We start from the raw sequence: 26599 nt of genomic DNA, 5'->3' as shown, positions 1-26599 counted from the left end.
AATGAATTTACTGGCGTTACTTACAGGAATATGGGTGGGGAGCCACCTACAGGAGCAGAAATGACACATAGACTACCGTGGCACTACAACCTATCACAGGGTTTTCACAAAGGCTGAGAGCCTGAAGCGCATTACACAATCTCCAGGCTGGATGGTGTCCCTTCCAGGCTGCTCAGCTGGTCTCCATCTCTTATAGGCAGCAGATAGGCCCGAGATTGTCCTCACCGAATGTATATGGAGGAGAGACTTCCTAAAGTTTTTGAGTTGTTTTATTTATGAGTCTTAATGAGCTTCTCTTTAGGATGGAATTTCCATCTCCTCTTAGTGCACCCCCAGTCTTACTGGAGGTCTTTATCTGGGAGGAACCCTGGAGATCTTTGGGTCAATGAAAGGTTATTATTGCAGGAGATTATGGGACCTTGTTTCCTTCTCTTATCTCAGCTTTGTTTTTTGGCCATGACATGAGAGGAAAGGATTAATCCCATTACACACTCCAGCCATAAAGTGCCGCCTTGTGACAGCCATTGCCAACAGGGTCAGGTGATTATACACTGAAATCTCCAAAACTGTGAGACAGAGGATGCTCATCTCTTCAAATACTGATTCTCTGGGGGAGTTTCTTACATTGACAGAGCATCAAATAACAGAAATCTTAGGGTAGATCTCAGCTAGGGCAATAAGCCATCTCAGCTTCTAACTCATTCATCCACTCAAACCCCACTGTTAAAAATGAGTCACATTCCTTCCTAACATGAGGAAGCCTGGGGGCTCTCCTCTGGCTAGCTACTTATCAGTAATAATGCAGTTTTGAAAGAGGAACACAAACTAGTGTGTAGTTACGTGCCCTGTCCATAAATCTGACTTTCAGTAACACCATGGTAAAAAGTACTTCATGGGAACCTCAATGCACTTTGCCTCAAATCATGAGGAAACTAATGGAATTTTAAGGGGGAATATTATATGTGCATCATAGTAAAAATAAGAACTAGCCACTACTGTGGAATTCAATTTATTGCTATTAAGATATTTCATCCTATGATTTAATTGCAAGCATTTAATTTAAAGCCAGTTTTGTCTTTATAAACTAGAACTTGCCTAAAATATGCTTGTGTTTGTTCACGATAAATATAGATAACTATAATGCATCCAGAGGACACACACTAAATCTTCAGAAAATGAGGAAAAATGAGATGCACATAATGCAAAGTTTTTGAGATTGTATAAAGTGGAAGCAAATGAAAATTTATGCTCACTCTACACTTTGCTGTATAATTTTATTTAGTCATGAATTTATTCTGGGAGTAGGCAAGAAATAAAGTATTTACGGGATAAAATGCTTATATTTATGTTTGTGATTGCTTATTACCCTGTATTTTTGAGTCATAAGTTTGCATTTTCCTTCATTTGTTCTGTGAGGTTTGGGGGAAAACTTGATCCTTTATATCCCCTTTTCTTTGTTCTTTTTCTGTGCTCCCCATTATACATTCCCATATGTGTTCTTTCTCCTGAGCCTCTTGTGGCCTTCCAGTCTTAATCCATGCCTGTTTAATGCCTCAGGTCGCCTTCCAGGTCTCTGTTTTTTCTTTCTGTTTATGGACTTCTTCTGTGGATGCAGAGAACGAACAGTGAGGCTTAGATGAGATAATGACTGGCTTTGGAGTGTCTCAGCACAACTACATATAGTGTCCCCATGCTCCACAAGCAGTCGGGGACACATAGGCTTGAACTCCTTGGTATCTTTGTCTGTTCTTTTGTCACAATGTGCTTCTTGTGTCGGTGTGTTCAACTGTGATCCAGAAATGGTCATTAGGCGTGAACATGAATCCTTTAAGAACATTAAGCAGGTTCATCTGGTATTTTCTTCTTGATAGGTTTTTTTTTTTTTTTTTAGCTGTCAAATTGCATTGTCTCAGTAGTTTGTTACATCTACCCCAATGTGTTTCTTTTTTTATCTTTTAATAGCCCATTCCCGTGCTTAATGGATAACTAGAGATGTAGCCATACTACACTAAATATTAACGAGGCAAAAATCACTGAAAACAAAAAGTAGGAGATGCATATGAACTCAAACATTGGGAAATGGTCAATGACAGTTATAATTGCCCCCCCTTGCTAAGAGTGTGAGGACATATTAGACATAGACATATTAGGCAATCCAACATCGAGGGGTTGCTTAAGATATTGCTATGACTAAGACTCAGAACATGTAAGATGTGCCCATAAAGCTTTTTAAACTCATTAACATTTGATCTGTAATACAGGACTAAAGTCTGAAGAATTAAAAAAATTAATAGCAGTGATAATAAAATATATGATAACTCTATAAAAAGTAAGTTGGTGAGTCTAAATGAGAGAGGTAATGATGTTTGAATTATTTCTTGGTTAAATCTGAGGAAAAAAAATCATATAAATCTTTGAAAGTCCCTGCAGGGTCAGTATACAGAAAATCTGAAACAAGTATGTCTCTAAAATAAATAGTTAGAATTGGAAGGTACTTAATATGATTATAAATACTTAATATTGCAATAAAGCATTGCCGCATTTAATTACATAAGAGCCAAGTCTCCCATTTCCCACTTTTTCAGCAGACTTTTAAACATCCTTGAGAAACACTAGTTGTTATTTATTTATTTCACATAAAAAGTTTGCTAATTTTTTTTGCTCTTTTTGATCATTCATGATGTCTTTTTTTTTTTAATTTCTTTTGGTGAATGCCAAATTTATGTGTTGAAATATTAAATAGAAAGTTGAAACATGAACCACGTAGAAAGTTCCAGAGCATGGGAGAGTAGGTGGGTGGATTTTTTTTTTTTATGTTTGTTTGTTTTTTAAATGACTAATTGTTTGCCATCATGTCCAGTTATACAACTCAAACAGAAGAGTGCATCCCTCGAGGACACTGAGTTCTAGGTCCTTGTGGCAGAGATAGCAGACTTGATTCATAACAGTCTTGGAAGACTTTGTTTGTGTTATGAAACAACCTTGGACCATCCTAAACTCAAGTGATCAGGACACTACTCTGGTTATCTGAGTAGCAAACCTTCCTTAACTTTGATGTTTCTTTGACCGCTAAAGAGTCAAGTGAGGTTTACTCATTCTGATTTTACAGCAATAGCTCCTGGTTAAATTGAACTCCTGGAAACATTCTCCCTGGAGCTTAAGCACAACATACTTAAGAGCTTCTCCACATGTGGTAGGTGACAGTTGGTTCGTAGTCACAGACACAGGCATGTGATGTCTCAGTTATATGAAACATATGTATCTATGGACCTTGAAGTTGACATAAAATGCACTATGCACCAGATATCATTGCCACAAATGTTGTTCTGGGAGTTTGAAGCGCCAAGAGGGCTGGGTTTAGCTTCCAGCTCTCCACTCACTGCTTCTGTGACCTTGTTCCATGTCACTGAACTCTGTGAGCCTTGGCTTCTCTGCCCAGAAGAATATAGAAGTTAACTCCTACAGTTGTGAATTTTATTTATTTTTATGTATTATTCCACATAGATCTGAAATGCCACACTTCCACTTCAATATCAATGGTCTTTGTTTGGGGGGGGGGCGAGTGGAGGCTATACAGATTTCTAAAAGATGAAATCTCTACCCATCATCTTTGAAAAGTGAGCCATCACCCATAACAACCAGAAATGGAAAGGAGCTCCCGAGCAGTCATTTCAGAGTTCCAGGTCAGTAGCGTCAAAGAATGAAACATTTTACTGGGTGTGTCGGCCTGGCTAGAGATGCTGATTTAAATTAAGCAGTGGGGAGACTAAGATGTTTTTGAAGACAATTTTCAACTAATAAAAATATCAGGTACACATACTTATTGCCTGTTGATCGGATAAAAGCATACGTGATGGTGGAAGGCTCTTGAGGATGAAGGAACTCTCCTCAGTAGACTTGTGTTTTGTCCATCATTGACATGTTGGAATACCTGAGAGAGCGGAGGGCTAACAGATGCGCGCTGTTCAAACTTACCACAACGCTGAAGCTGCTGTTTAGGACTGATGGCCAACTCTCAGTAATTTAGAAGCTTTGATATATCCACGGCCTCTCCTCTCTTTCCTCTAATCAATTTCGTTTCCTGTGCTGCTGGCCTTCCTCTTGGGTTTCTAACCACGCTTATCTGCCCTCTGCATCTAAAGCCTCCAGGAAGATCGCTCTGACGTGGCCTAATAGCTTTTATCGGCTCACCCAGTGGTTCTTGTGCTTTGATACTTGTAACCAGGACTTAACCACACGGTGCCCAGCCCTGATAGGTCAGCTGCTCGCCTTTGTGAAGGATGCTATTTATGCCAAGGCAACCACAAAAATCTGCCCCACCCCCACCCCTTCCCACAAAGTGGAAAGGAACCTGAGGACAATCAGCAATGCAAGTGACTCTGGAGCCACAGTGTCTCCAGTTCCTGTGGCTTTGTTTGAACTAATTAGAGAGAATCATGGTATAGTGTGCTCCAGATCACAACCTTTCTCTTTTTGTACTCTTATTTCAGGTGCTGTGATTACCCCACCCCCCACCCCCCACCCCCCAGAGAGCTACCAAAGCACTTTTCTTAATAACTCATTACAACTTATTTGACAAGCATGTTGATGCTTCTCCCTTTTATATACAAACACATCTGGAGAAATTCATCAAGTGAACATTTTCCTTTTAAATAACAACAACAACAACAACAACAACAACAACAATAATAATAATAGAGACCATTCTCCTGGCATTACCAATTGAGCTCTACAGAAATGTGATTAAAAAAAAAAAAACTCTAATTTTTTTTCCCTCCATTTACAGCAATCCTGTGAGAAATATACTCTTGATAAAACCTTTTCAGCTTACTTAATATTCTATGGTTTAATTTTCACCAACATTAATAGAGCTCAGGAAGCCGTATATGCTTCAGGATTAAAATGCCTTGATTTCAAGTTAGGTCATGCACACATTCAAATCCCGCTTCTACTTTCCAGCCTGGGTATCCTTGGACAGGTGCTTAAACCCCAAAGACTTCATTTCTTCATAAATAAAACAGCACTTATATTTCCAAGGATAAAGTGAGACGGATATGTAAAATGCTTAATAGAACATTGTGTGTGTATTGGGGGGCGGCGGTGGTGGTGGTGGTGGTGGGGAACAGCCCAATGGCTGGACCTGCTGTTGCTTTGTTTGGTAGTGGCACAGTGAGAAAGCAGGGCTAACCTAGAAGGCTAGGTTGGCTAAGCCTGCCCTCTGCTAAGATGCTGAAAGCCCCATTGAGGCCCACTCCACCCAAGAAAGGCATGGAGGCTGGCTTCAAGGTACTCGGGGAGGAGGCTCAGTTCTATGCAAGTTTCACATGCATGTCTCTGTTATTTTTTCAGAATTATATAGTGTGATCTTACTTTTATTATTGTTTTTTTTTCTTGCACAAGTTAGTCATCACACTGTGCTGAGCAAGGCCAATTCAGCTTTTATTAATAGAACCTTGACATACCTTAGTCAACCGTGTGCTTGAAAGAAATGGAGGGTCTGTTTTACCCTTTCTCTGTGTATCCATCTTTCTTTACAGAAAGTGCCTACTCTCCAGGTGGGGCTACTATGCAAGTGAAAAGATCCCAAGTTCAAAATAATTCAGTGCACTGGCTACGAATGGGAAGTCCTTAGTCTTCCTTCTTACCCCTCTGCTTTGTCATCCATTCCAGAGACATAGAATTCATCTTTAATTGTTCCATGGCCTTGTATTTCATTGGCTTGGTGACTTTTTTTTTTTCTTTTGATTTAAATTTAGCACATATCAATTACGGCTAGCAAGGTCTGTTCTAGTGCTCACGGGGAAATTCCACAGGACCCTCTTCACACTGGGGACGGAGAACATCTGCTGCTTTCATGTTCGGATGCCAGGATTTAGAGGTCAAGGCTGAAGGCTTTGGGGATCAGGGCAAGTGTCAGGCTGCAAGCAGCATAATGAATGGCAGTTGCTGACTGCCTGGTTTAGCCTGTTCTCAGCAGGGGATATTGCTATTCAGTATAATGAGCTGGGACTTAGTGAGTTAAACACATCTAGCTTGGCAAGGGAGGTTGGCCATGCTTTTCCCCTCCTGGTTCTGTACTGCATTTTCATCTTGGAAGAAATTATATTGAGGTCTTCATTAGTGGCACCCTGCAGGGTGAAGCCTCCATGAGGGATGATAAACAGGATGGCTTTACAAAAAAAAAAAAAAAAAAAAAAAATATTGGCCAGCTTTAGTGCAGGGAGTTGAGGGTTTAAGTTGCCTGAACTGGAAAGGGTCTGAAGAGGCGATTATGTTAAGCAAGTAATGTGTATCGGTAACATGGAATCAAATTATGAGGGTCAGTAGCTTCCTGGCTTTCCCGCTGCATTAAATGAAGATATAAGATTGCATTTGTGCTGGGTACTTCTTGAGGCCATACAGTGTCAGCACTGTCCAGTCGTCCATACTTCACAGCGTGTCACCTCTAATTTCATGGGATTATCTGCACGGCTGCTTTATTAGATGCTCGTGATCTTGAGAGTCCTTTGAACTCACAGCAGGGCCCTGCACAGTCATTATTGTGAACACTTCTCTTACATACAAAATTCTTATTGCCATCATTTTATGGAAGATGGCTACAGCCCACCCTCTTGCTTCCAAAACTCTGAACTTACTTGTTTGCACCACAATCCTCCTCAGGGGAAAACCCTGAGTGTGAAAGATGCTTTGGAGGACTCCCTTTTAAAAAGCTGTCGGTGTGGTGGGTGGATTTATAATGGAAAGGCGGGTGGTCCTCAGGTCAACAGCATCAGGATCACATAGGTGCCCAGGAGTGATGCTGATCCCATTAAATCGGAAACCCAGGGATGGGCTAGGTGGCCTGTGCTTTATTTAACAAGCCTTCCAGGTGATTGTGAGGATGGTGTGGCAGTAACAGTTGTGGTGTAAAGAATGGGATAGACCAGCTGGGCATGGTGGCGCACGCCTTTGATCCCAGCACTCATGAGGCAGAGGCAGGCGGATTTCTGAGTTCAAGGCCAGCCTGGTCTACAAAGTGAGTTCCAGGACAGCCAGGGCTATACAGAGAAACCCTGCCTCAAAAAAACAAAAAACCCCAAAAAACAAACAAACAAACAAACAAAAGAATGGGAGAACGGGATAGAGCAATAGACAAGTGATACAGAATGCCCCCCCCCCAATCTCATTAAGTTGCAAGTGTACTCTGTTCTGATAAAATGTTCCTCCATGTGCCAACAAAGCCCTCAGTTATGGCTGGTGTGGTGACATCTATCCCTGCAACTGGTCTTCTGTATGCTTTGGTAGCAGAGAATGCAGGATGACCCACATGTGATGTCTTTGTGTCTTTCAGAACCATCCCCCTTGCAATCTGCATCTCCATGGCTATCATCACAGTGGGCTACGTACTGACAAACGTGGCCTATTTTACCACCATCAGTGCGGAGGAGCTGCTGCAGTCCAGCGCTGTGGCGGTGGTAAGTCTACATTACAGTCGTGACTCTTTGAATTCGGGTTAATGAGGAGTCCGTGCAGCTTGATCGAGGTTCCTTCCAGGAGAAAGTGTTTTGAAGTTGGTAATCTTCTCTTGGCCTGAATGATAATATTTTGAAGATTTAGAGCACACCTTACTTAATATGTGTTATAACATACAGCTAACCTCTGCCATGTGTTTTCCTTGGTATTTTAAATCCCCTAAAAAGCATTTTTATATAAAGCTGCCTAAAACTCCATCAAGGCTGTCTTACAGAGAGGGAATATCTTCCCAACATGTTTCTAAGGACAGGTGGAGTTGCTGATTGCAAATCAATGCAAGTTTTAGTGTGCAAAGTATCACCCACTCTTCTCATTTCTGGTTAGAAACTTTTCAAATGTTCGCTTGAATCCTTTCCCCAAAGTATCATTCTAGGAATTTCAGGAGGACCATGACTATTGATCTATTTGTAGCATGACCTTGGAAGAGCAACATTGGGATATTTATAAATTTGGGAACAACTAAGCAATTAAATGTTAAAGAGGTGCTCTGATAAAACTTGAAGATGCCAGTGTGCATTGTAACTCCCTAAGAGCTGCGTGCATATCATTCCAAAGCATTTGACACCGGGACTATATTTGTTTCCAAAGACCATGCCATGAGACTGCTTTTTCTGAGACACATACTTGTGTTTGTTCAGATTTTTAACTCGAAAGAATTCACTCATTAACTCAAAGCCAGGAAGGGTGAAAACTTAACAACATCCAGTGACACTCCCATCCACCAAGGGGCAGTTCCTTTTCACATGGTATCACTTCCTATCAGCAACACCCACAGGGAATGGTTATCTCCTGTCCTGTGAACCAGTGTCTGAGGTCACAGCATGAAAAGGGCTTTGTCCACTGCAGTGCTGTCAGGCAGTGAAATGGACAAAGCTTCTGGGTGTCTGGTCGGTTGCCTCACGTTTCTAGGCAAAGGGCAGCACTAATTTGTGGAGAGCATAATGGGGTCTGTTAATTGCATAACACCAGATGCATCAAGGACAATGGAAAAAAATCCTATATTAACAACAACAACAAGAACAACAAACAGCATCCTTTATACAAATGTGCAAGATTACCCCTGTGACAGCCTAGGAGGAAAGCTTAGAACTTTGTCTACCATTTATTTCATTTATTTATATTTTCTGTCGCTTGTCAGAATTGGAATTTTGTTCTAGCCTTTTACAGGAAACCCTGGAAGGAAATGATGGCCTCCTAGGGTGGGGGAGGGCTGACTCCATAAACAGGTTCAGCTGGTAGGGCTTACCGGGTAAAGAACCTTCAGAGTGGCTCACTCTTGTGATGAAATGGTCAACTTGTCTATTGTTTTGATTTATCCTCCCGCACTGAGGTTGCTATGTGAAACAAGTACCGGTAACACTCGCCAGTGTGTATCTATACCTCTTCATACAAAGGTGGCTTTCTGGGATTGTGCAGAACAATTTCTGTCTCTAAATGTAGAATTTCCGAACTGAGCCCCTTCCTCTTATCGGAGGTGATAGTTGATAAAGAGTCAGTAAACAGATCGTTGCTTTGGAGGGACAGAGAAGGCGACTGCTTAGACCTTTGCCCACAGGTCTGAGACAAGGAATGCCGTGGTACCCGCTGCTGGGATTGTCTTGTGGAGTCAGTTTGACCCTAACGAAAAAGAAGGATAATAAAACATTCACGTAGCACCAGGCTAATAGAAAGTCAAAGAGCAAGTTTGGCCTAAATTGTTTCATTTTATTCCACTTTCGGGGAAAGCATTAATTTGCTCCGTTCTTTCCTTCCTCAGACCTTCTCTGAGCGGCTGCTAGGAAAATTCTCATTAGCAGTCCCGATCTTTGTTGCCCTCTCCTGCTTCGGCTCCATGAACGGTGGTGTGTTCGCTGTCTCCAGGTGAGGGAGTTCATGTATTTTCAGAAACACATTTCTGTTTTAGAGATTGGATGTGATAAGGATAACTTTTAAAGAGAAAAGCAATAGTTCCTCCGAACCTGTTGTTTTTAAAGGGATATGCAAGTTCCTCGTAGATTCCAGTGAAGCAGGTTTCATTCTGTCCAGTAGAGGGCGCTGCGTATCTACACATAGCCCACTCTGATCCCGGCATGCTGCATTTTTTAAGAGTGAGTCTACAGGGTCTTATAACGGCCTTTATTTCTAGCGATAAAGTCTTTTGTTTTCCTGAAGGTGCCACGAAAAAGAGTAAAATTGAAAGCAGAAATCACCACTCCACCATCTGTAACCATTTTTTTTTCTTAGTTAGATGGCACAAAAAAAAAAATCTTTTTTTTTTTTTGTCTATGTTACAGTTTAAATTAGAGAAATGTTAACACAACATGCATGTACATGTGTGTACATGTGCACTGAATGTGTGCTAGCTTGGACTGACACTAACAATCTAGCACTGAATTTGCCAGCAGCTACTCAAGTATAGGGAGAACTCTACTCAGTGCAATATTGCTATTGTTTTTCCTCGGAGCGATATAAGATATTCCCCAGACACTGTATGTCCTGAAAGGAGACTTATGATGAAATCTGCCCTTTGTCTCCAAAGCACAACTCAAATGACCAGATAAGAAATGTCAAGATGCCTAGCATAAGGAAGATTCGTCCATATTGCTTCGGGGATTTAAGATTGTTACCCATTTGAATGATTGATTCTATAGTCAACTTCACCGTTTTTTCTCCCCGCAGGTTATTCTACGTCGCATCTCGAGAAGGGCACCTTCCGGAAATCCTCTCTATGATTCATGTCCACAAGCACACTCCTTTGCCAGCTGTTATTGTTTTGGTAATGCATATTAACAAGTACATGTAGATATAACCTCACAAAATGGTTAGGAAGGAGGGAATGGACCCGACGTCCCTCCCGATTCACCACTCAGTTGGTGCTCCGTGTATCATTTTCTGGGAGGCCAGAGATGTTGCAATGGCTTGCTTCCATGGCGTGCTTTTGATGTGTATCGGATGCCCTGGGATATGACCCACCTTAGTTCTGTTTCACCTTTGCAGAAATTTGTAAGGTGTGAAGGGAAATGAAGGCTGTGGTTTCTCTCCTTGGCAGAGAACCTCAAAGGAAAGAAAAAGAAAGAAAAAAAAAAAACCCACAAGGTTACAATCTAAACTCCGGACTCAGAGTTCAGCTGAAAGCAGACTGTGCAAAAATTATCCATTGTCTCCTCCTGGCTCCTGCCATACAACGTAATTCAAAGCATAGATAAAACACCAAGCAGAGAAATGGTTCTCCAAGAGAAACTGAGACCTATGAGAGCAAACCTTAAAGAGAAGAAAGAAAACCCCTAAATGTAAACTGTGGGATTCTCTAGGCTGGGAACAACATTTGTGAAATGTGGGATACAAAAGGTATAAGAGCCCTCAAATACCCATCAGCAATGCTATAGTTATTTTCCCCCCTCTGATTTTAGTAACATTTTTTTCTTAACCAGAATCTGCTGTCAAGGGGACCCTGGATTTTTTTTTTCCTTCTCCATGCATTTAATTTCTTTCAGAATGTTTCCTTGAAATTTCTTTTGAAAGTACGCATACACTCTGTGCACAGCCTGGAAGCTAACGTCACTTGTGGGAACAGGATGTATTATTCCATGAAGAGGGCTTGCGTGTGACGCCTCTGCTATCGTTCATGCTGTCCTTGGCTTTTTTCAGCTGCAGAGTCCTGCTCTGATGTTCTTGTTCTCTATGTTTATTCTTTCCTGGTCTTGAGGGTCACACGCAGTCAGCACAAGGGGAGAGCTGACCTGGAGTAGGAAGAGGTCAATGCTGGGAGCTAAGAGATTCACCGTCACATGGTCATTGCCTGTGTGTGGGTCCCAAGAGCACTTCATAAGTCATTTCAGAGCTTTCTTAGAGTTCCCCAGTTATCTACATTTAATATTTATGATTGGAAATTTTCTAATTGATTCTGCATGATTTTGAGTGATTGGATTTTTTTTTTCTTCTTTGAAAACATAGTGTCTCAAGTAAGGTGTACCTATACACGCTGCTAGTCTTGCAAGCATGAGAACTTGAGTTTAGTCCCTCAGAACCAATATTGGCATAGTAACTTGCATTCATAATCCCAGTACTTGGTAGGCAGAGACAGGAGGCTCCCCAGAGTTCCCTGGCCAGTCAGCCTAGCCTGCATGGCCAATTCTAGGCCAATGAGAGACCCTGTCTCACAAGGTAGAAATTGTCTTCTGGCTTCCACATGCATTTACAAATATCCCTGCATTTATACACATGTGCACCTGTGTCAAGATGGACAGACACCCTTCCACACAAAAGCAAAACAACAGAAAATACATTGTCTCCTTTCCAATGAAAAGGAAACCAACAAAGGAACCAAACAGCAAATTCTTACAAAATTCTAACTGAAATGGGGCTCCTGACAGCATCCTCCAAAGGAGGCTTTGTTGCAGCATAAGAACAGAATCTAGAAAAGAAGTTTGTGGGACCTAGGCTTTGGTCAGGATGGTAGCCTAGCATTATGAGTAACTACTGGATGGGACACTTACAGTGTGAAGTGGTGCCATTGACTGTTGTTACCTGTTCCCCCTTAGTCCCTTTGCTTACTTTGTCTCTCCTCCACCCCAGCATCCTCTGACGATGGTGATGCTCTTCTCCGGAGACCTCTATAGTCTTCTAAATTTCCTCAGTTTTGCCAGGTGGCTTTTTATGGGGCTGGCAGTCGCAGGACTGATTTATCTTCGGTACAAACGCCCAGATATGCATCGTCCTTTCAAGGTAACTTCGGCCATCTTGATGGGTTTACATAAATCTCTCTCCTAATACCTAGGCCTCCTTTTGTCATAACTTGATGATGGGCAGGTTGGGTAGGGCAGGGGCCTGCGGAGTATGATATTTAACTCTTGCTGGGAGAACCTCCTCTGTTGCACTTCACTTGGGGAAATGACATGCATGTTTAAGTATGATATAGTGAACTAGTCACAGACTTTATCTGTGGAGAACAGACAGTGTTAAAAGATACTTTCCACACTGGGTTTTCATACATGGCTTGGGTACGTCCAGAGCATTGGCATACCCCTGTCTTCATACTAAGTGATTGCAAACAGCTGGGCTGTGAAAGAAAGAGAATTTCATTAGTTAAAACTCGGCCAAGAGTGCTGCTTTACAGACTAGGTATTTTAGTCCTTATTGGAACTTGTTAACATTGTGGTGGTTTTTTTTTTCTGCTATATGCTCTAAAGCAGCAACTCTTCACCAGTGGGTTGCGGCCCCTTGGGGTTCAAATGACCCTTTCACGGGGTTGCTTAAGACCATCGACAACACGGATATTTACGTTATGATTGATAATGGTATAAAAATTACAGTTACAAAGTAGCAATGAAAATAATTTATGGTTGGGGGGTATCGTCACCACATATGAAACTGTATTAAAAGGTTGTAGCATTAGGGAGGTTGAGATACCAAGGCGAAAGCTCACCACTGAGTAGATGACCAGTACCTCTACCTGGCGCTTTCCTTTGGCAGGGCTGGAGAGCAGCCTTGTCATCCATCAGTCTCAGACGTCCGTGGGTCGGTGTGATCTCACTATTTATTTGCTTTTAAGACTTAGCACAGATAATGCTGCCAGTCATGTTATCAGGATTTGACTCTAATTGTATCGGTTGCCACGCGCTCGCAGCATCTTTATTAGCTGTTGACTAAGAGTTGGCCCGTTTCATTCCCATTTGGGTCTTATTGTGACTCTCAACAGGAAATCAATATCCACTGAAAGGTTTTAACATGTAGCAAAGTCACTGGCACTCTTGACTCCGCGGGTTCTAATTGTGATTATCAAAGAACCAATCTCCTAAGATGAAAAATGTAAATCATGTTGATACTTTCCTAGAAAAGAAATTTGAATAGACCATCCGCTAGGAAACAAAATTTCTTAGCTCAAGACTTGGTTCACATGTTCTAAAACAAGTTAAGAAATTACACTGACCTAGTACATGCTCTGTGATGACCCAGTCATGTGACTGACGCCCTCTACCCCGGTGGACTGCGCAGGCGTGAAGCTGTTTTCTTTTGGTTGTGTTTCAGGTGCCTCTCTTCATCCCAGCACTATTTTCCTTCACCTGCCTCTTCATGGTTGTCCTCTCTCTTTACTCGGACCCATTCAGCACCGGGGTCGGCTTCCTTATCACCTTGACTGGAGTCCCTGCATATTATCTCTTCATTGTATGGGACAAGAAACCCAAGTGGTTCAGACGATTATCAGGTAAGTCTTTTAAGCATCTTGGCCCTGGCTACTGTGTTGTAGAAAACCCATAAAGCTGTACATGGCTAATATGCATCTCTTAGAGAATAAAGCTACTAGTGGCACAGTGGTCAGTTAAACTAAATGACTGCATTGTAACTGCCGCGTGAAGAGAGAGACAGGAAAGGCATGCAGAGTGCAGCCCTTCTGGGTATTTCATTCTGGTGATCGTCATCACTGGAGTTTTAGAGAAAGAATAGCTTCTTTTTTAAATATTTATTTATTTATTATATGTAAGTACACTGTAGCTGTCTTTAGACACTCCAGAAGAGGGAGTCAGATCTCGTTACCGATGGTTGTGAGCCACCATGTGGTTGCTGGGATTTGAACTCCGGACCTTCGGAAGAGCAGTCGGGTGCTCTTACCCACTGAGCCATCTCACCAGCCCAAGAATAGCTTCTTTAGGTAGAAGTTTTTCAGTGCTGCCCACTGCTCTTCTGAATCCCTTAGTGACATAATGATTGTGTTCTTTGGTTGAACAAGTCTAGTGGCTATGCTAGCATTAAGTTGACCAATGATGTAAGGTTTGTTGGGGAGTGAGGTGGAAGGCAGCAAATGTCTTAAACATCATGGCTATAATACTACCTCGTTAGGAAAAGTGAGCTGAAGAGGTTTCCAGCAACAACAACAACAACAACAACAACAACCAAACCAAGAGTAGCAGCTTTCTTGTGTGGTTTCTCTATGTTTGCACATGTGTAAGCACATTCTCCCAACAACCATTTAAGTAGTAGAAGCCATTGTCCATATTGCACTTTGCTGGACATCAAAATTCTGCATATGTAGCAGAGGATGGTGTCGTCGGACATCAGTGGGAGAAGAGGCCCTTGGTCCTATGAAGGCTCGATGCCCCAGCATAAACAGGAGTGGGTGCGTGGGTGGGGGAACACCCTCATAGAAACACGGGGGGTGGGGGTGGGGTAGGGGGTTTTGGGATGGGGGGACTGGGAAAAGGGATAACATTTGAAATGTAAATAAAGGAAATATCCAATAAAAAAATTTACTGCAATAGATCCTCGTCCTATGACAAAATATCAGACTAAAACATTAGAGAGACCTTGAGCATGCGTGACAGAAAGCCGGAGGCCTAGAGGAGCCAGCAGCCTTTGGGATGGGTGGGGCGGAGGAGAACAAAGCGAAAGTTCTTCTTGTTGTCCCCACTAGAAGGCTTTCTTTCTTTCCCTGTGCAGTCGGCCAGTTCTAGCTGGTCTTTCCTCTCACAATCGCGGGCTCCAGGCTGCTCTGTCAATTCAGATCAGACATTTTCAAACGTGATCTTTTTCTTCATTGCCCTTCTGTGCTCGGGTAATTTTAGAGGTTTTGCTGTGTTTCTTCCTCCGATGATGGTCTGAGAATCTCCAAGGCCGCTGCATTAGCCATTTGTGGAAGGAACTGCTATGGAGGAAACCCAGGGTGGTGATTGGTTCTCGGGACACTGTTAACTCTTACCAGTAACAGGGCAGAGCGCTCTGCTTTAAACTCTGATCACTGCCGCTCTTTATCTTTATAGACGCCTTGAAAGGAAGTGGGGGAAAACAGCAGTCCCCTGTAATTCTGTTTGATTTTCCTCTCAGGCAGTGTTCTTGTAGTAAGATAAAGAAAATTCATAATATTTATTGCTGCAGAAGCAAGTATTTTCTTAGCCTTTGGCCAAAACAAAACACACAGATGAAACCAGAGAGTCCTATAGTAGTGCCCAACCCTTCCCCAAAGACACTTTGTGTTAGAGAGAAAACTCCACGTGAGCTTGAAGGCAGGTGAGCCTTGCCCAGAGCAGTTGGTTCAATAGTTTAATATCATGTTGTTTTGCCCGGTGAAATTCTCTAGTTTTTATGTTTTGTCTCTCCTTTAACCTTAGTATGTGTGAATAGATTAATCCTGGGAACATTTATTTCCAGAAGTTGTAACTAGACATCATTCTAGTGCACAGATACTGGTACAAGGCTAGTTGGCACAGTCAGGGAGTGTTCTGAGCCTAAGGAAGTGAGATTTTTTAAAGATCTGATGAATGTCTCTGGCCACAGGATGCCAGTATTGAACCACTTTTTTATGTGATAGCATCTCCAAAGCTAGAAGAAAGCACTCTCTTAAGGGGATAGTCAGATATGCAGAAAGCTTTCTCCTCTGTAACAATGGGGCAGACCTTTAGTTGTTTATATTACTTATATTTATATTACAATATAAATGTATTTATACACATATTTATCTATATTATATATATTTGTATTATATATTATAATTTATATAATTGTAATATATATCTTGTAATACAAATTATAGTACAAATTATATGTAATATTATATCTATATTATATCTATATTATTCATTTATTTACAAACAGACAAGCTTCTTAGAGGAGGAAAAGTATGCAGGTTCACCCTGATATGTTTGGATACACAGAGTACTAGACCCAGGAAACCCACGCCAGTGCTAGCAGCAGCCATTGAACTTGGTAGCCTCTCCTTATCCACCCAACCCTATTGCAGCTGAGAGCCATTAGGATGACTGGCAGTCAGTCCCTCTTGCTCAGGGAGAGATATAGAGGCAGCCTTATTTTTGGTTGTAAAAAAAGGGGGGGGGGAGAATTTATTCTGGCCACCATGAACAGAATGCCTGTAATCCATCTTTGTGGACAGCAAGCTTGCAATTTGAGAGCCTAAGAGCCTATGCTGCCTGAAGCCTGTCAAGGTGGCTTCATTGGGAACAGTCCACCAAAAGCTGGTGAATGCATTTATAAACTGTCCTGAAGGTTAGAGATGACCATTTTAATTCATTAAGTTCACCTATAGATTTCTTAGGGGCTCAGAAGATGTTCCATTAAAAAGTATGAATATAAATATATATAAATAAATACAAAGGCATTCACCTTCTTCCCCCCTTTAAGAGAACATACTGAAATTATTTTCTGGGGCAGGATAGCTTTGCACTGCTTCCCAGGCTAGCTCAATCCTGGCTGTTGATCCTCTGCGGATCCCAGGTGTGATGTGTGGATGAGATTGTGCAAAGTCAGTTGTATCCCTGGTTTCCTTTAAGAATAACAAGGATGGAACATGGAAATCGAAATCACTGAATGGCTGTAAGGTTCTGTAGGTTGTAATTATGGAAACCTCCAACTGTAGGTCATCAGCTTATCTTTATTTGAAAAGGCAATAATAGAGATTTATTATTGTATGGCCACTAACCTTACTGTGAGTATGGATATGTAGCACTCCAAAAGCCACGTGTTCTGTAGTGTTTCTAGATGCTTCCTTGGTTCCACTGAGCAGCTGTGCCAGCCCCACTGTTGTAGGACAGCTTAGGAGGAAAAGTCGGGAAACCAATATGTACCTCAGGCCAAATGCCTGTCTGAGCACCCCATCATAATAAACATTACGGCACCACTCGGACCCCAAAGGGAGAGCTGGGGAGAATGTCAACAGAGCTGGCTAGGCTGAACCACCCACTCTGGGTCTTGGTCTTGCTCAGCTGAGAGAAGAATGGAAACTGTGCTTTCAGAAGGATACAGGGCCATCCCAGTTGCTACTGTTGTCTGGAATGAATGCAGAGTTCCCACACCAGGGAGCAAGAGATCTAACAAGACAGCATATAGAGACCTACATTAAGGCAAAACAGTAGGAAAGAGCTTTGATGTCAGGAGTGGAGGACCAAGTGAGAAGACAGGATGGAGAGATTAGTTTAGGAGTTTATGCAGGGGTTTGAGCAGGGCTAACAGGGGCTTGAGGCCTTGTTTCTTTAATCCCATTGCTTATTCTCCCCCTCTCTCTCTGTCTCTGTCTGTCTGTCTGATAATTTTACCATATTATTCTCTGCAAATATGGGGTTTGATTATTGCTTTCATGGCAGAGTGGACTGTATAAAATACAACTTATTTAATAAATATGTAAGGTGTAACATTTGACATTACTGTACATGAGACCCCTTTAAATAAACATAGGGTTAAAAACAAGCAAAAACAAAACATGCCCTCCCCCCATAAAACAAAACAAAACAAAACCACAGGATGTCTCCAGGCAAACTCCCTCAGGGATTATTACTGTATTTGTTACTTTTCTTTGTTCTGCAACAACATACCAGGCAAGAGGCAGTCTAAGGGAGGAAGGATTTTTGGTTCATAGTTTGGGTGATGACAGCCCCTCCTGGCATAGAAGGCACAACTGCTGGGGTTTCCCAGGTGGCTGGTCCACTGTCTTTAGCAAGGGAGCAGAAACCAAGGAGAGGCTTTATAGGAAGTAAGGCTAGGCCATAAAGTCTCCAAACTTGCCCTCTTATGTATAGCCCAGTGAGGCTGTACCCGTAAACCTTACACTGTCTTCCTAAACAGCACCAACAGATGGGGGCCAAGTGTTCAAAGGAGGGACATTTAGCAACACCACAAGAAGCAGAGAACAAAGGATAAAAATAGCTTTTTAAAATGTAGTTAAATATTGCGTGCAAGGGCTTGTTAGAATAACAAGTCATCAGAGAAGAGAAAAGTGTCTGGAGGGGAAATGATTTGGGTCTGGAACCTTGGAGAGGATGCTACCTAGGCTTCTTTAAGATCAGGAGACTTTGAAAGATGTTCTATGGGGATTGATGACAACAAGAAAACAAGAATGTCCGTAAAACCATCACCACCAAGCCCAGCCCCCTAGCTCTGTGGTCAGAACATATTAGTAAAAGTAATATAAGCCAGGGGTCATTATATTTTGGTGTCCATTAGAGTTACCTCTTGCTGGGTTAAACCTTTGGGAGACTGAGACCTTGACTTGAAGCAAAATCTGAATTGTAGAGAGTGTTTAATGTAATTGGTCTAAGGACCAGACCTTAGTGACCCAAATTAGTCCAAGTTTCTCATTCTACTCATGAGACAAACTAGGTCTTGATAATTAAGATAATTTGCTGAACAGTACTACAGATTAGACACTGGAAATACTATTCTCCTCCTGACTGTTCTGAGAAATTGGTTGTTATCCCCTATGTAAAAAAAGAGAACAAACCCATTTTGAGCTGAACATGAAGAATATTTGTAAACATTTATTTATATCTCGGTCCCATTGTCTCAAAAATATTTTCAGCCTCCTGGTTCATAAATAAATGTTCTTATTTGAATACAAAATATTAATATATTCTTACTGAGAAAGCATCATGGGAAGTTGTAGTAGTGACAAGTCAACTAATTGAGGATGATAGGAATGTAATGAAGTAAATAATTCTCGGAAGTGCTCCGTAAAGAAGGGAGCTGTGTCTTCTCAGTATTCATCCCCAAATAATTCACATTTTGCTATTTTTATGCCACTGTGATTTTCATGCATTTTAATTTCTCCTTATTTCTTTATAGACAGAATAACCAGAACATTACAGATTATACTAGAAGTTGTACCAGAAGACTCTAAAGAATTATGAACTTAATGCATCAAAAGCTTGGCCATCTGCCCAGGATTGAGATACAAAATGGATTTTTATTTCAAGAAAGCACAACGTTGATGATGGACTAAAGGAATCAGTTATCTCTATTCATATCCTCTAGCGTATTCAAATTAATTTCTGAGCAACTTACTGGTAACTCCATGTATTTGTAGCAAGCTAATATGCAAGTCATACAGTGAGGCAAGCTCACAATTCTTGAGTCTAGTGCCTATCTGCTGGGGGGAAAGGAAAAAAAACCTAAGGGCTTTGGTACCTGGGCTATCATTCCTCTACCATGTTTTTTATCATGACTGAGAACCTTGAATAGAAGACCAAAATGGTTTCTGTATATATGAGGTCTATAAACATAGCTTTACTTACTGGGGACATCTATACTGTGAAAGTATTTTGTTTTTTATTTTTCTGAAAAAAATGTCATTATTGTAGCAAAGAAGGTAGAATGAATTTGATATTGACCTTGGATTCTTTTCCCTTAGTGATCAACATTGCTGTCACTTATCTTTCAATGGCTTATACTCAGAGCATAAGAACAAAAGATGTGGGAGTAGTGTGTGTGTGTGTGTGTGTGTGTGTGTGTGTGTGTATGTAGCTTGAGATCAAATTCAGGGCTTTACAAAAGCCAGACAAGCACTCTACCATTGAAATACATCTATACCCTAATTTTCTTAAATGCCTAAAACAAGTATTTCCAGGGGTTAGTATTTATGACACAATCCTAGGATCTATGTTTGTACTAAAAACATTGAGAACTTGTTAGGTTAACTTCATCATCACTCATTGTCAGGAAGCTTGGTGTTTGCAACATCACTGTGCATTCATTGTGGTTTGTTTTTTTCCTGAAAATGTGTACAGTTTGGTATGCTATCCATTGTCCACCTCTTTGATAATGTACTTCTTGGTGGACAAAAATGTTTTCCTCATCACAGTACAACATCAGCATGGGAGACATTGCCCACAAAACTCCAAGTATTGGGCTTTCTCTTTATGAGCCCCATTCATATGCAGTGTTAGTAATTACTCACTTTTACTTTTTTCTTTGTGGCTGTTTTCACCTGGGGATGAGTTTTTGACAGTGTGTGCATTCTCTTTACAGTTCTGTTAAAATATGCCTCTGGTTAAAACTATCTGGATCAATTAGGAAAAGTGCAGATTTACATAAAAACTATGAACGAAATGCCACTGCTTTGTGAAAATCTAGGCTGTTTCAATCATTTCTTCACTTTGGTTATAATTCAATTTGCAAAAGAGGGAGCTGTGACCAAACCCATTGAAGGAGAGTCTTCAGTAATGTTGTTCAGCTAGCTCCATATGTTAAATCAGAGTTAGAAAACAGTAGCCATATTCAAATGGTATCAATGTAATGGTGGGATTTTCAAAATATTTTTCCTAACATCCAAAAATTAAATGCTCAGCATAGGCACAGTTAATTTAATCTCTTATATTCTGACCACGTAAAAACAAAATGTTTTAAAAAATTATCCTGAACTGGGCATTGGCCAGGTCACCACCAAGTGCCACAGTGGGAGGCTGGTAGTTAATGCCAACCTTGAAGCCAGTGGGGCACCAATCTACAAACTGGATGCTGCACTTGGTCTGGATGGTGGCAATGGCAGCATTGACTCTTTGGGAACCACATCACCACAGTACAGCAGGCAGCAAGCCATGTATTTACCATGGCGGGGGTCATATTTCACCATCTGGTTGGCTGGCTCAAAGCAGGCATTGGTGATCTCTGCTACAGAAAGCTGCTCATGGTAGGCTTTCTCAGCAGAGATGAAAGGCATAAGTGGCCAGAGGGAAGTGGATACGAGGGTAGGGTACCAGGTTGGTCTGGAATTCTGTCAGATCAACATTTAGGGCCCATAATCAAGGGCGAGCCACTCCATCAGCAGGGAGGTGAAGCCAGAGCCAGTTCCCCCGCCAAAGCTGTGGAAAACCAAGAAGCCCTGGAGATCCGTGCACTGGTCAGCCAGCTTGTGAATCCTGTCCAGGACAAGGCCAATGATCTCCTTGCCAATGGTGTAGTGGCCACGGGCATAGCATCCTCCTTGCCTGTGATGAGCTCTGCTCAGGGTGGAAGAGCGAACTTCATCAATGACTGTGGGTTTCAGGTCTGCAAACACTGCCCGGGGAACATGCTTGCCATCTCCTGTCTCACTGAAGAAGGTGTTGAAGGAGTCATCTCCTCCCCCAGTGGTCTTGTCACTTGGCATCTGACCATCAGGCTGGATCTTCCAGCAGGCATTGCTGATCTGGACACCAGCCTGGACAACGTGGATGGAGATGCACTCACGCATGATATCAATGGGTTAGAGGGCTAGGGTGAGAGAGAGAAGCAGACACTGGGTGTCAGTTACCATTCCCGACAACTAAGAGTCGAGGTAAGTAACGCAATGAGGCCATAAAACAGGTTTTTAATTCAGGAATACTCCTGCACACTTGTAATGTGTGTTTTTATACAAAGTAAATGTTTCTCATATTTTAGATTTATATATGTATATACACATGCAATTACATGGGTCAATGTTTGTGCTGATGCACATATTTGAATGTTTATATAAAACCATGATTTGAGTACTATAACACCAAGTTAAATGCAGCCCAAACAGTTTAAAATATACAATACTCTATTTTCAAATATTCTTCGTTTAGTATACAAAGCATCTAACATGTAACTTTTAAAGCATCTCATAAAGATTTCCAATGATTAGATGCAATTTTATTCTCCTCGCATGATTATAAATATTTCCGTTGACTGATATTCTTATAGCACTACTTTATCTCTTCTTTAAAGCACTAGGTTCTCCCCTTTGATTTCAAGTGGCTCTTGGAAATGGTTGGCTCTGCTCAGCAGACAGCAGGTCCTGCTCTTGTCTTTTATCAGGAGATTGAACATTTCTCGTAGTAAACATGGCGGGGTCCAGGTCCATTTGTGAGGTCATGAGTGTCCACCCACAGTCTGTGCATGTTTGCTCCCCAGCCCTGCGGGTACAGGATCAGGACAGCTGATAGGGTTATTTCTCTGTGCTCTGCAGATACTATAACACTAAAATATGCATATAGGAACATTTTGCCTTTCAGATTGCCTTATGTGTCTGCTTAAATTGCTTTCTTAATTGCCATTTGAACAGCAACAGATGGTTACCATGAGTGCAACTCTTTACTAGACGTCATAGTAAGTTGAGATCAGCCTTTGGGAATTCCCTGTTTCATCTCAATTTACAGGTGAATGGGATGCTAAGAAAGCCTGCTTCTCTCCCTTTTTTAAATATTCTATAACTGAGGTGTGAAAAGACAACCCAAGGTCCCTACCACATTTTACCATCATGCCACAAAGAAGGGAAATTTTAATGCTTGTCTCTTGATTGTAAATGAGCACCTTGAGAACCTAATGAGGCAGGCATTTGGGTGCATCTAATGCACCTAAGCTCCTTCCAAGACCCCATCCCTAGCACTCACTTGCAAAGATTTTATATTTTTAAAAGACCAGGGATTGGGGCTAAAGAGGTGGTTTGGCTTGAAGAACACTTAACACCTTTACAGAGAACCCATATGGCAGCTATCACCATGGGTAACTACAGTTCCAGGGGACCCAGTGCCCTCTTGTATGTACAGGCATGCACATAGTGCACATATATCCATGCAGACAAAACACTCCTATATATTAAATATATGTGAAAAACTTTTAAAGACAAGGAAAAGTACATAGACTTTGGACACTGTAATATCTATATTTTCTTTGTGAATAAGGTAAAATTAGTCCCCATTATTTTTCCATTAGAAGTAATCATAGAATATTTGTAAAACACATGTTAAATATGTAAAGTCCATGTTAATTGAAATATACACATAAAAACCACTAGTGGCTGTCTCATAAGTTCTATGTGATACAGAAGTCAGTGATGTCAACTGGGTTAAGTCGTGAATAGTAGAAAAGAAATGAATGAGGTTTTATTTGTAGTTTTTTTTTTCTTTCCTTATTTTTGGAGAGAAATACATTTGAGATTTCAATGGAGATGACTCAAGAAACTTTATTTTATTTGAATATCATTGGCTTCCTGAGGTGCTCTGTGTCGGTGCTGATAGAATGCAGGTGATCTCTTATGTCCCTAAACATTCAGGCTGAGAATTAGGTCATGGCACTGTGTAATGGCAAGGAGATTATAGAGAAGGTCGCAAGTCATTTGCATAGTTTCTGTTTACATTATGTATGGATAAAAGAATGATTGCCTGCATATGTAGTTTAGCTAAATTTCCCCACAAACAGTATTTCCAAAGTCCATTCTCAATATATTTGACAGCTGGAAAGTGTGACCTCTAAGTAGGCCTCTGATTGCTAATATTAAACTTTAAAGTAGATGATTTAATAGCCAATTTTACAAACAATCTTTTATTTTATTGAATTTTCCAATTATTTGGTATCTAAAAATAAATGATCTGTCCCTATTGTGTCACATAACTGGTGCAAATGCACATGTTATGGGCACATAGGAAGCTCACCTGTTCATTTTATGAGGCCATGTCCTTCTTTATCAACTTATGATGACACTGTTGCTTGTTTCTTTTTTTTTTTTATCATTTCTGTTCTATTTACATAAAAGAACAGCTCGCTGTATCTCAGTTTTTGATATTATGCCTTCAAGATGGTAGCTATAGAAAGACTCACTTCCTAAGATTTTCTTAGTGAAAAGATCTGTTCCTCCCTTTTCTTCCTTATTTCCAGTTGACTTGAAATGCAGAGGGTGGTTTCAGCCTGCAGACAACTCCCTGCTACTTGGTGTGTGTATTTCAGTCTGTTTAGATCAGAGGTCCTTTTGCCCTGTCAATCCCCACCTGCACAGTTTTATAGACAATACTTTTAAAGACCCAGTTACTCATTATGCATCTGAGAGCCCTGTGGCTGGCAGAGACAATGCAAAAGGAAGCGCATTCCCCCCCCCCGCCCCCCAACACACACTAGCATACACACTACAGATTTTTAGAGTGAATGGATTACTGTTTAGAGGACCTGCTTGCTACATCCTTACTACCTCTTGATGAAGCCACTAAGAGCAGTGTTGAAGGCTGGGGAGAGAAAGAGAAGACTAATGCTCAGTTATCTCCTTCACAGCGATAACTGGGTTCTGAGCGCTTTGTGTGATGGGGTTTTCACAGCATCTTGTGGGAAAATGTGTTAGGTCTTTGGATGGATAAGTGGGTGGTGGTGGTCACACCTTACTTAAGGGTCTTACTAATGACCCCTAATAACCATAGACTCAGATCTACAGTCATATCCTACCAGGAGACAAGACATTGTGGGTTCCTACTCCTAAAATTGGAAGGATCTTGTTTCAAAGAATTTAGGAATTATTCTATGCCTATAATCTCTCTGTCACTCTATGTACTAAATAATATAATGTTATCTTAGAGTAGAAGAGTACTTTGAGTAAATAAAAGAAAAACATTATTTACAATGAATGAAAGTTTATAGCAGGAAAAATTACATTAAATAGCTTAGTATTATAATGATTTCAGATCACTAGCATTTTTTTTAAATCTAAGACCAAAACATTCTGTTTCATCATACCTATATTTTTCTATATCTCTGGATGTATATCACAGCGTCTACTTCACAAGCCACCAAAATTCTTTTATGAATCTGAGCAACCTAACCATCTTCTTGGAGAAACTTGTCAGACAATAGTTTTATCTGAGAATTTCATTATTGCTGCTGCTGTTAAAAAAAAAATGCAACCAAAATTTTAACTAGGTTCTTCTTGGTACTATGTTTGTTCAGAGAGTTTTGCCCTTAGGAAGCTTCTAGAATCAGCAGCAACCACAGTATATACTTTACTTCAAAGCTTGCATATTTTAGACACAGGTGCGGACCCTGAATTTCTGTTTCTATTAGTGAGTTTCAGTACAGTGGTAATGAGGGTCAGTAGTTTTCAACAAGTGGGAATTTTGCAACAATAAGTATCAGGTATGTTTTCTATTTGGGCTGCACAAGATAAAACAAAACAAAACAAAACAAACTAGGTAGTTAAATGTCTCACTAATGCTGTGCAGGATGCTGGGACAACTTAATTTGTCTTCCCTCTCTGGTAAGACTTGAACCCTGAATTTCATAGCATGTAATTCTTGCTGTGTAGTGAGAATTACATGGTAGTCATGCACTGGGAAAGGAAGATTTTAGTTATTAATTCAGAACTCAGTCCAATCATCTTTATTTTAACATATCTGTATTTACTTCATTAAAATGTGAGTTTGTAAGTTTTATCTAAATATTTAGCCTACTAATTTTTTTACTTTTGCCATCTAGGAGTAGAAAAAATTCATAGATGTGCTGGTATGTTCATAGTAATGTATCAGGAACTTTATATAAATGTACTTAGCTTTGCTTTCATTCTTCTGCAAACATCATTAACTGGTTCTGGTGGAATCACTTTAGCCCAGTGGTAGTCAGTTTAATCTTATGATTATCTTCACAGCTGTCCTTTGATCTGTGCTCCAGATATATTTTACAAACTTGCTAAGCTCTGTGTTGGATCTAGACTGTGTTTCTGATGACCTTAGAACATTCTCCATGTAGGAGCATGGCCACCTTTGTTCTGGTGATCTCAATACAGGATTGGAAACACACTGCCTACACAAAAATGGTACCCTGTGTTCTCTGCGTTCCTCATGACTGGCTAAGTTCTTTACCATGGCATTGCGATGCTGAACCTTGGGGAAGGTGATGGCTGTATTTTGTACAAATGGTGAATACTTAAAAGGGCAAGGTGGTTTTGATACACAGATGCTGAGTGATGAGTTGTGAGCACTGCAGAGAGATGTATCTTTGAATTCCTTGGCATGAGTGTACAAACGTGTGATGTGTGAGATAAAGCAGGTTCTATAGCTAAGTGAGCTCCCTCTTGGGAGAGTGCTGCTGCAACAAACTCATTGCTAGATGGTATTTGTGGGCTATTTGTAGGACTGGGAAAGCACAGTGGAACAAATGTACTTCCCGATGGGAATTCTTGTTCATCTTTTTGTATGGATGCATTGGTGCAGTATGATGTCACAAAAATTTGCATTGTTGAATTACATTTCAGTTGAGTTTGCGGAGCTGGCCACTTGTTAATGCTTCTAGCTGCTTCTCTATATGTCTGTCTTTATATATTTTTACTTGAAAATACTTCAAATGGACATTTGAATAAATATTTCATAGTTTACATATTAAGCATCATGTTTCTTTTTTAAAATAAATACTGCTTTAAGCTGAAGCTGGCGCTTTTTATGAATTTTTTTTGTCTCATTGATTGTCTGCATGTGTTGAACCATCTCTTGGCACTAATTTGCTGTATGTGAGGTAACAGTGTAGGCAGGTCCCATCTCTCCAGCATCTTCAGAGTACATGTCTGTCTAGCTTCTGCTCTCATTTACCTAATGTCTTATTTTCAACTGTGGGACCAAGTCTTTTCATTTGTGACCTT

The 26599-nt window shown here is 40.9% G+C and overlaps 1 protein-coding gene and 1 pseudogene across 1 annotated transcript in view; one reads left to right on the top strand and one right to left on the bottom strand.

Annotated features, from left to right (window-relative positions):
- Positions 1–26389, top strand: part of Slc7a11 (solute carrier family 7 member 11) — a 76256-nt gene extending 49867 nt beyond the window's left edge. The window contains exons 7-12 of the mRNA XM_021158042.1: positions 7331–7454; positions 9269–9372; positions 10171–10267; positions 12067–12216; positions 13519–13696; positions 19054–26389. Coding sequence (XP_021013701.1) covers positions 7331–7454; positions 9269–9372; positions 10171–10267; positions 12067–12216; positions 13519–13696; positions 19054–19118 — 718 coding nt within the window. The 3' untranslated portion in view covers positions 19119–26389. The remainder of the gene's footprint in view (positions 1–7330; positions 7455–9268; positions 9373–10170; positions 10268–12066; positions 12217–13518; positions 13697–19053) is intronic.
- On the bottom strand, positions 20610–21439 carry LOC110291809 (annotated as a pseudogene).
- Positions 26390–26599: the final 210 nt, after the last annotated feature.

Source organism: Mus caroli, chromosome 3, assembly GCF_900094665.2.
Source record: "Mus caroli chromosome 3, CAROLI_EIJ_v1.1, whole genome shotgun sequence".
NCBI classification, from domain to species: domain Eukaryota; kingdom Metazoa; phylum Chordata; class Mammalia; order Rodentia; family Muridae; genus Mus; species Mus caroli.
This window is presented reverse-complemented; position numbering and strand designations above follow the sequence as displayed.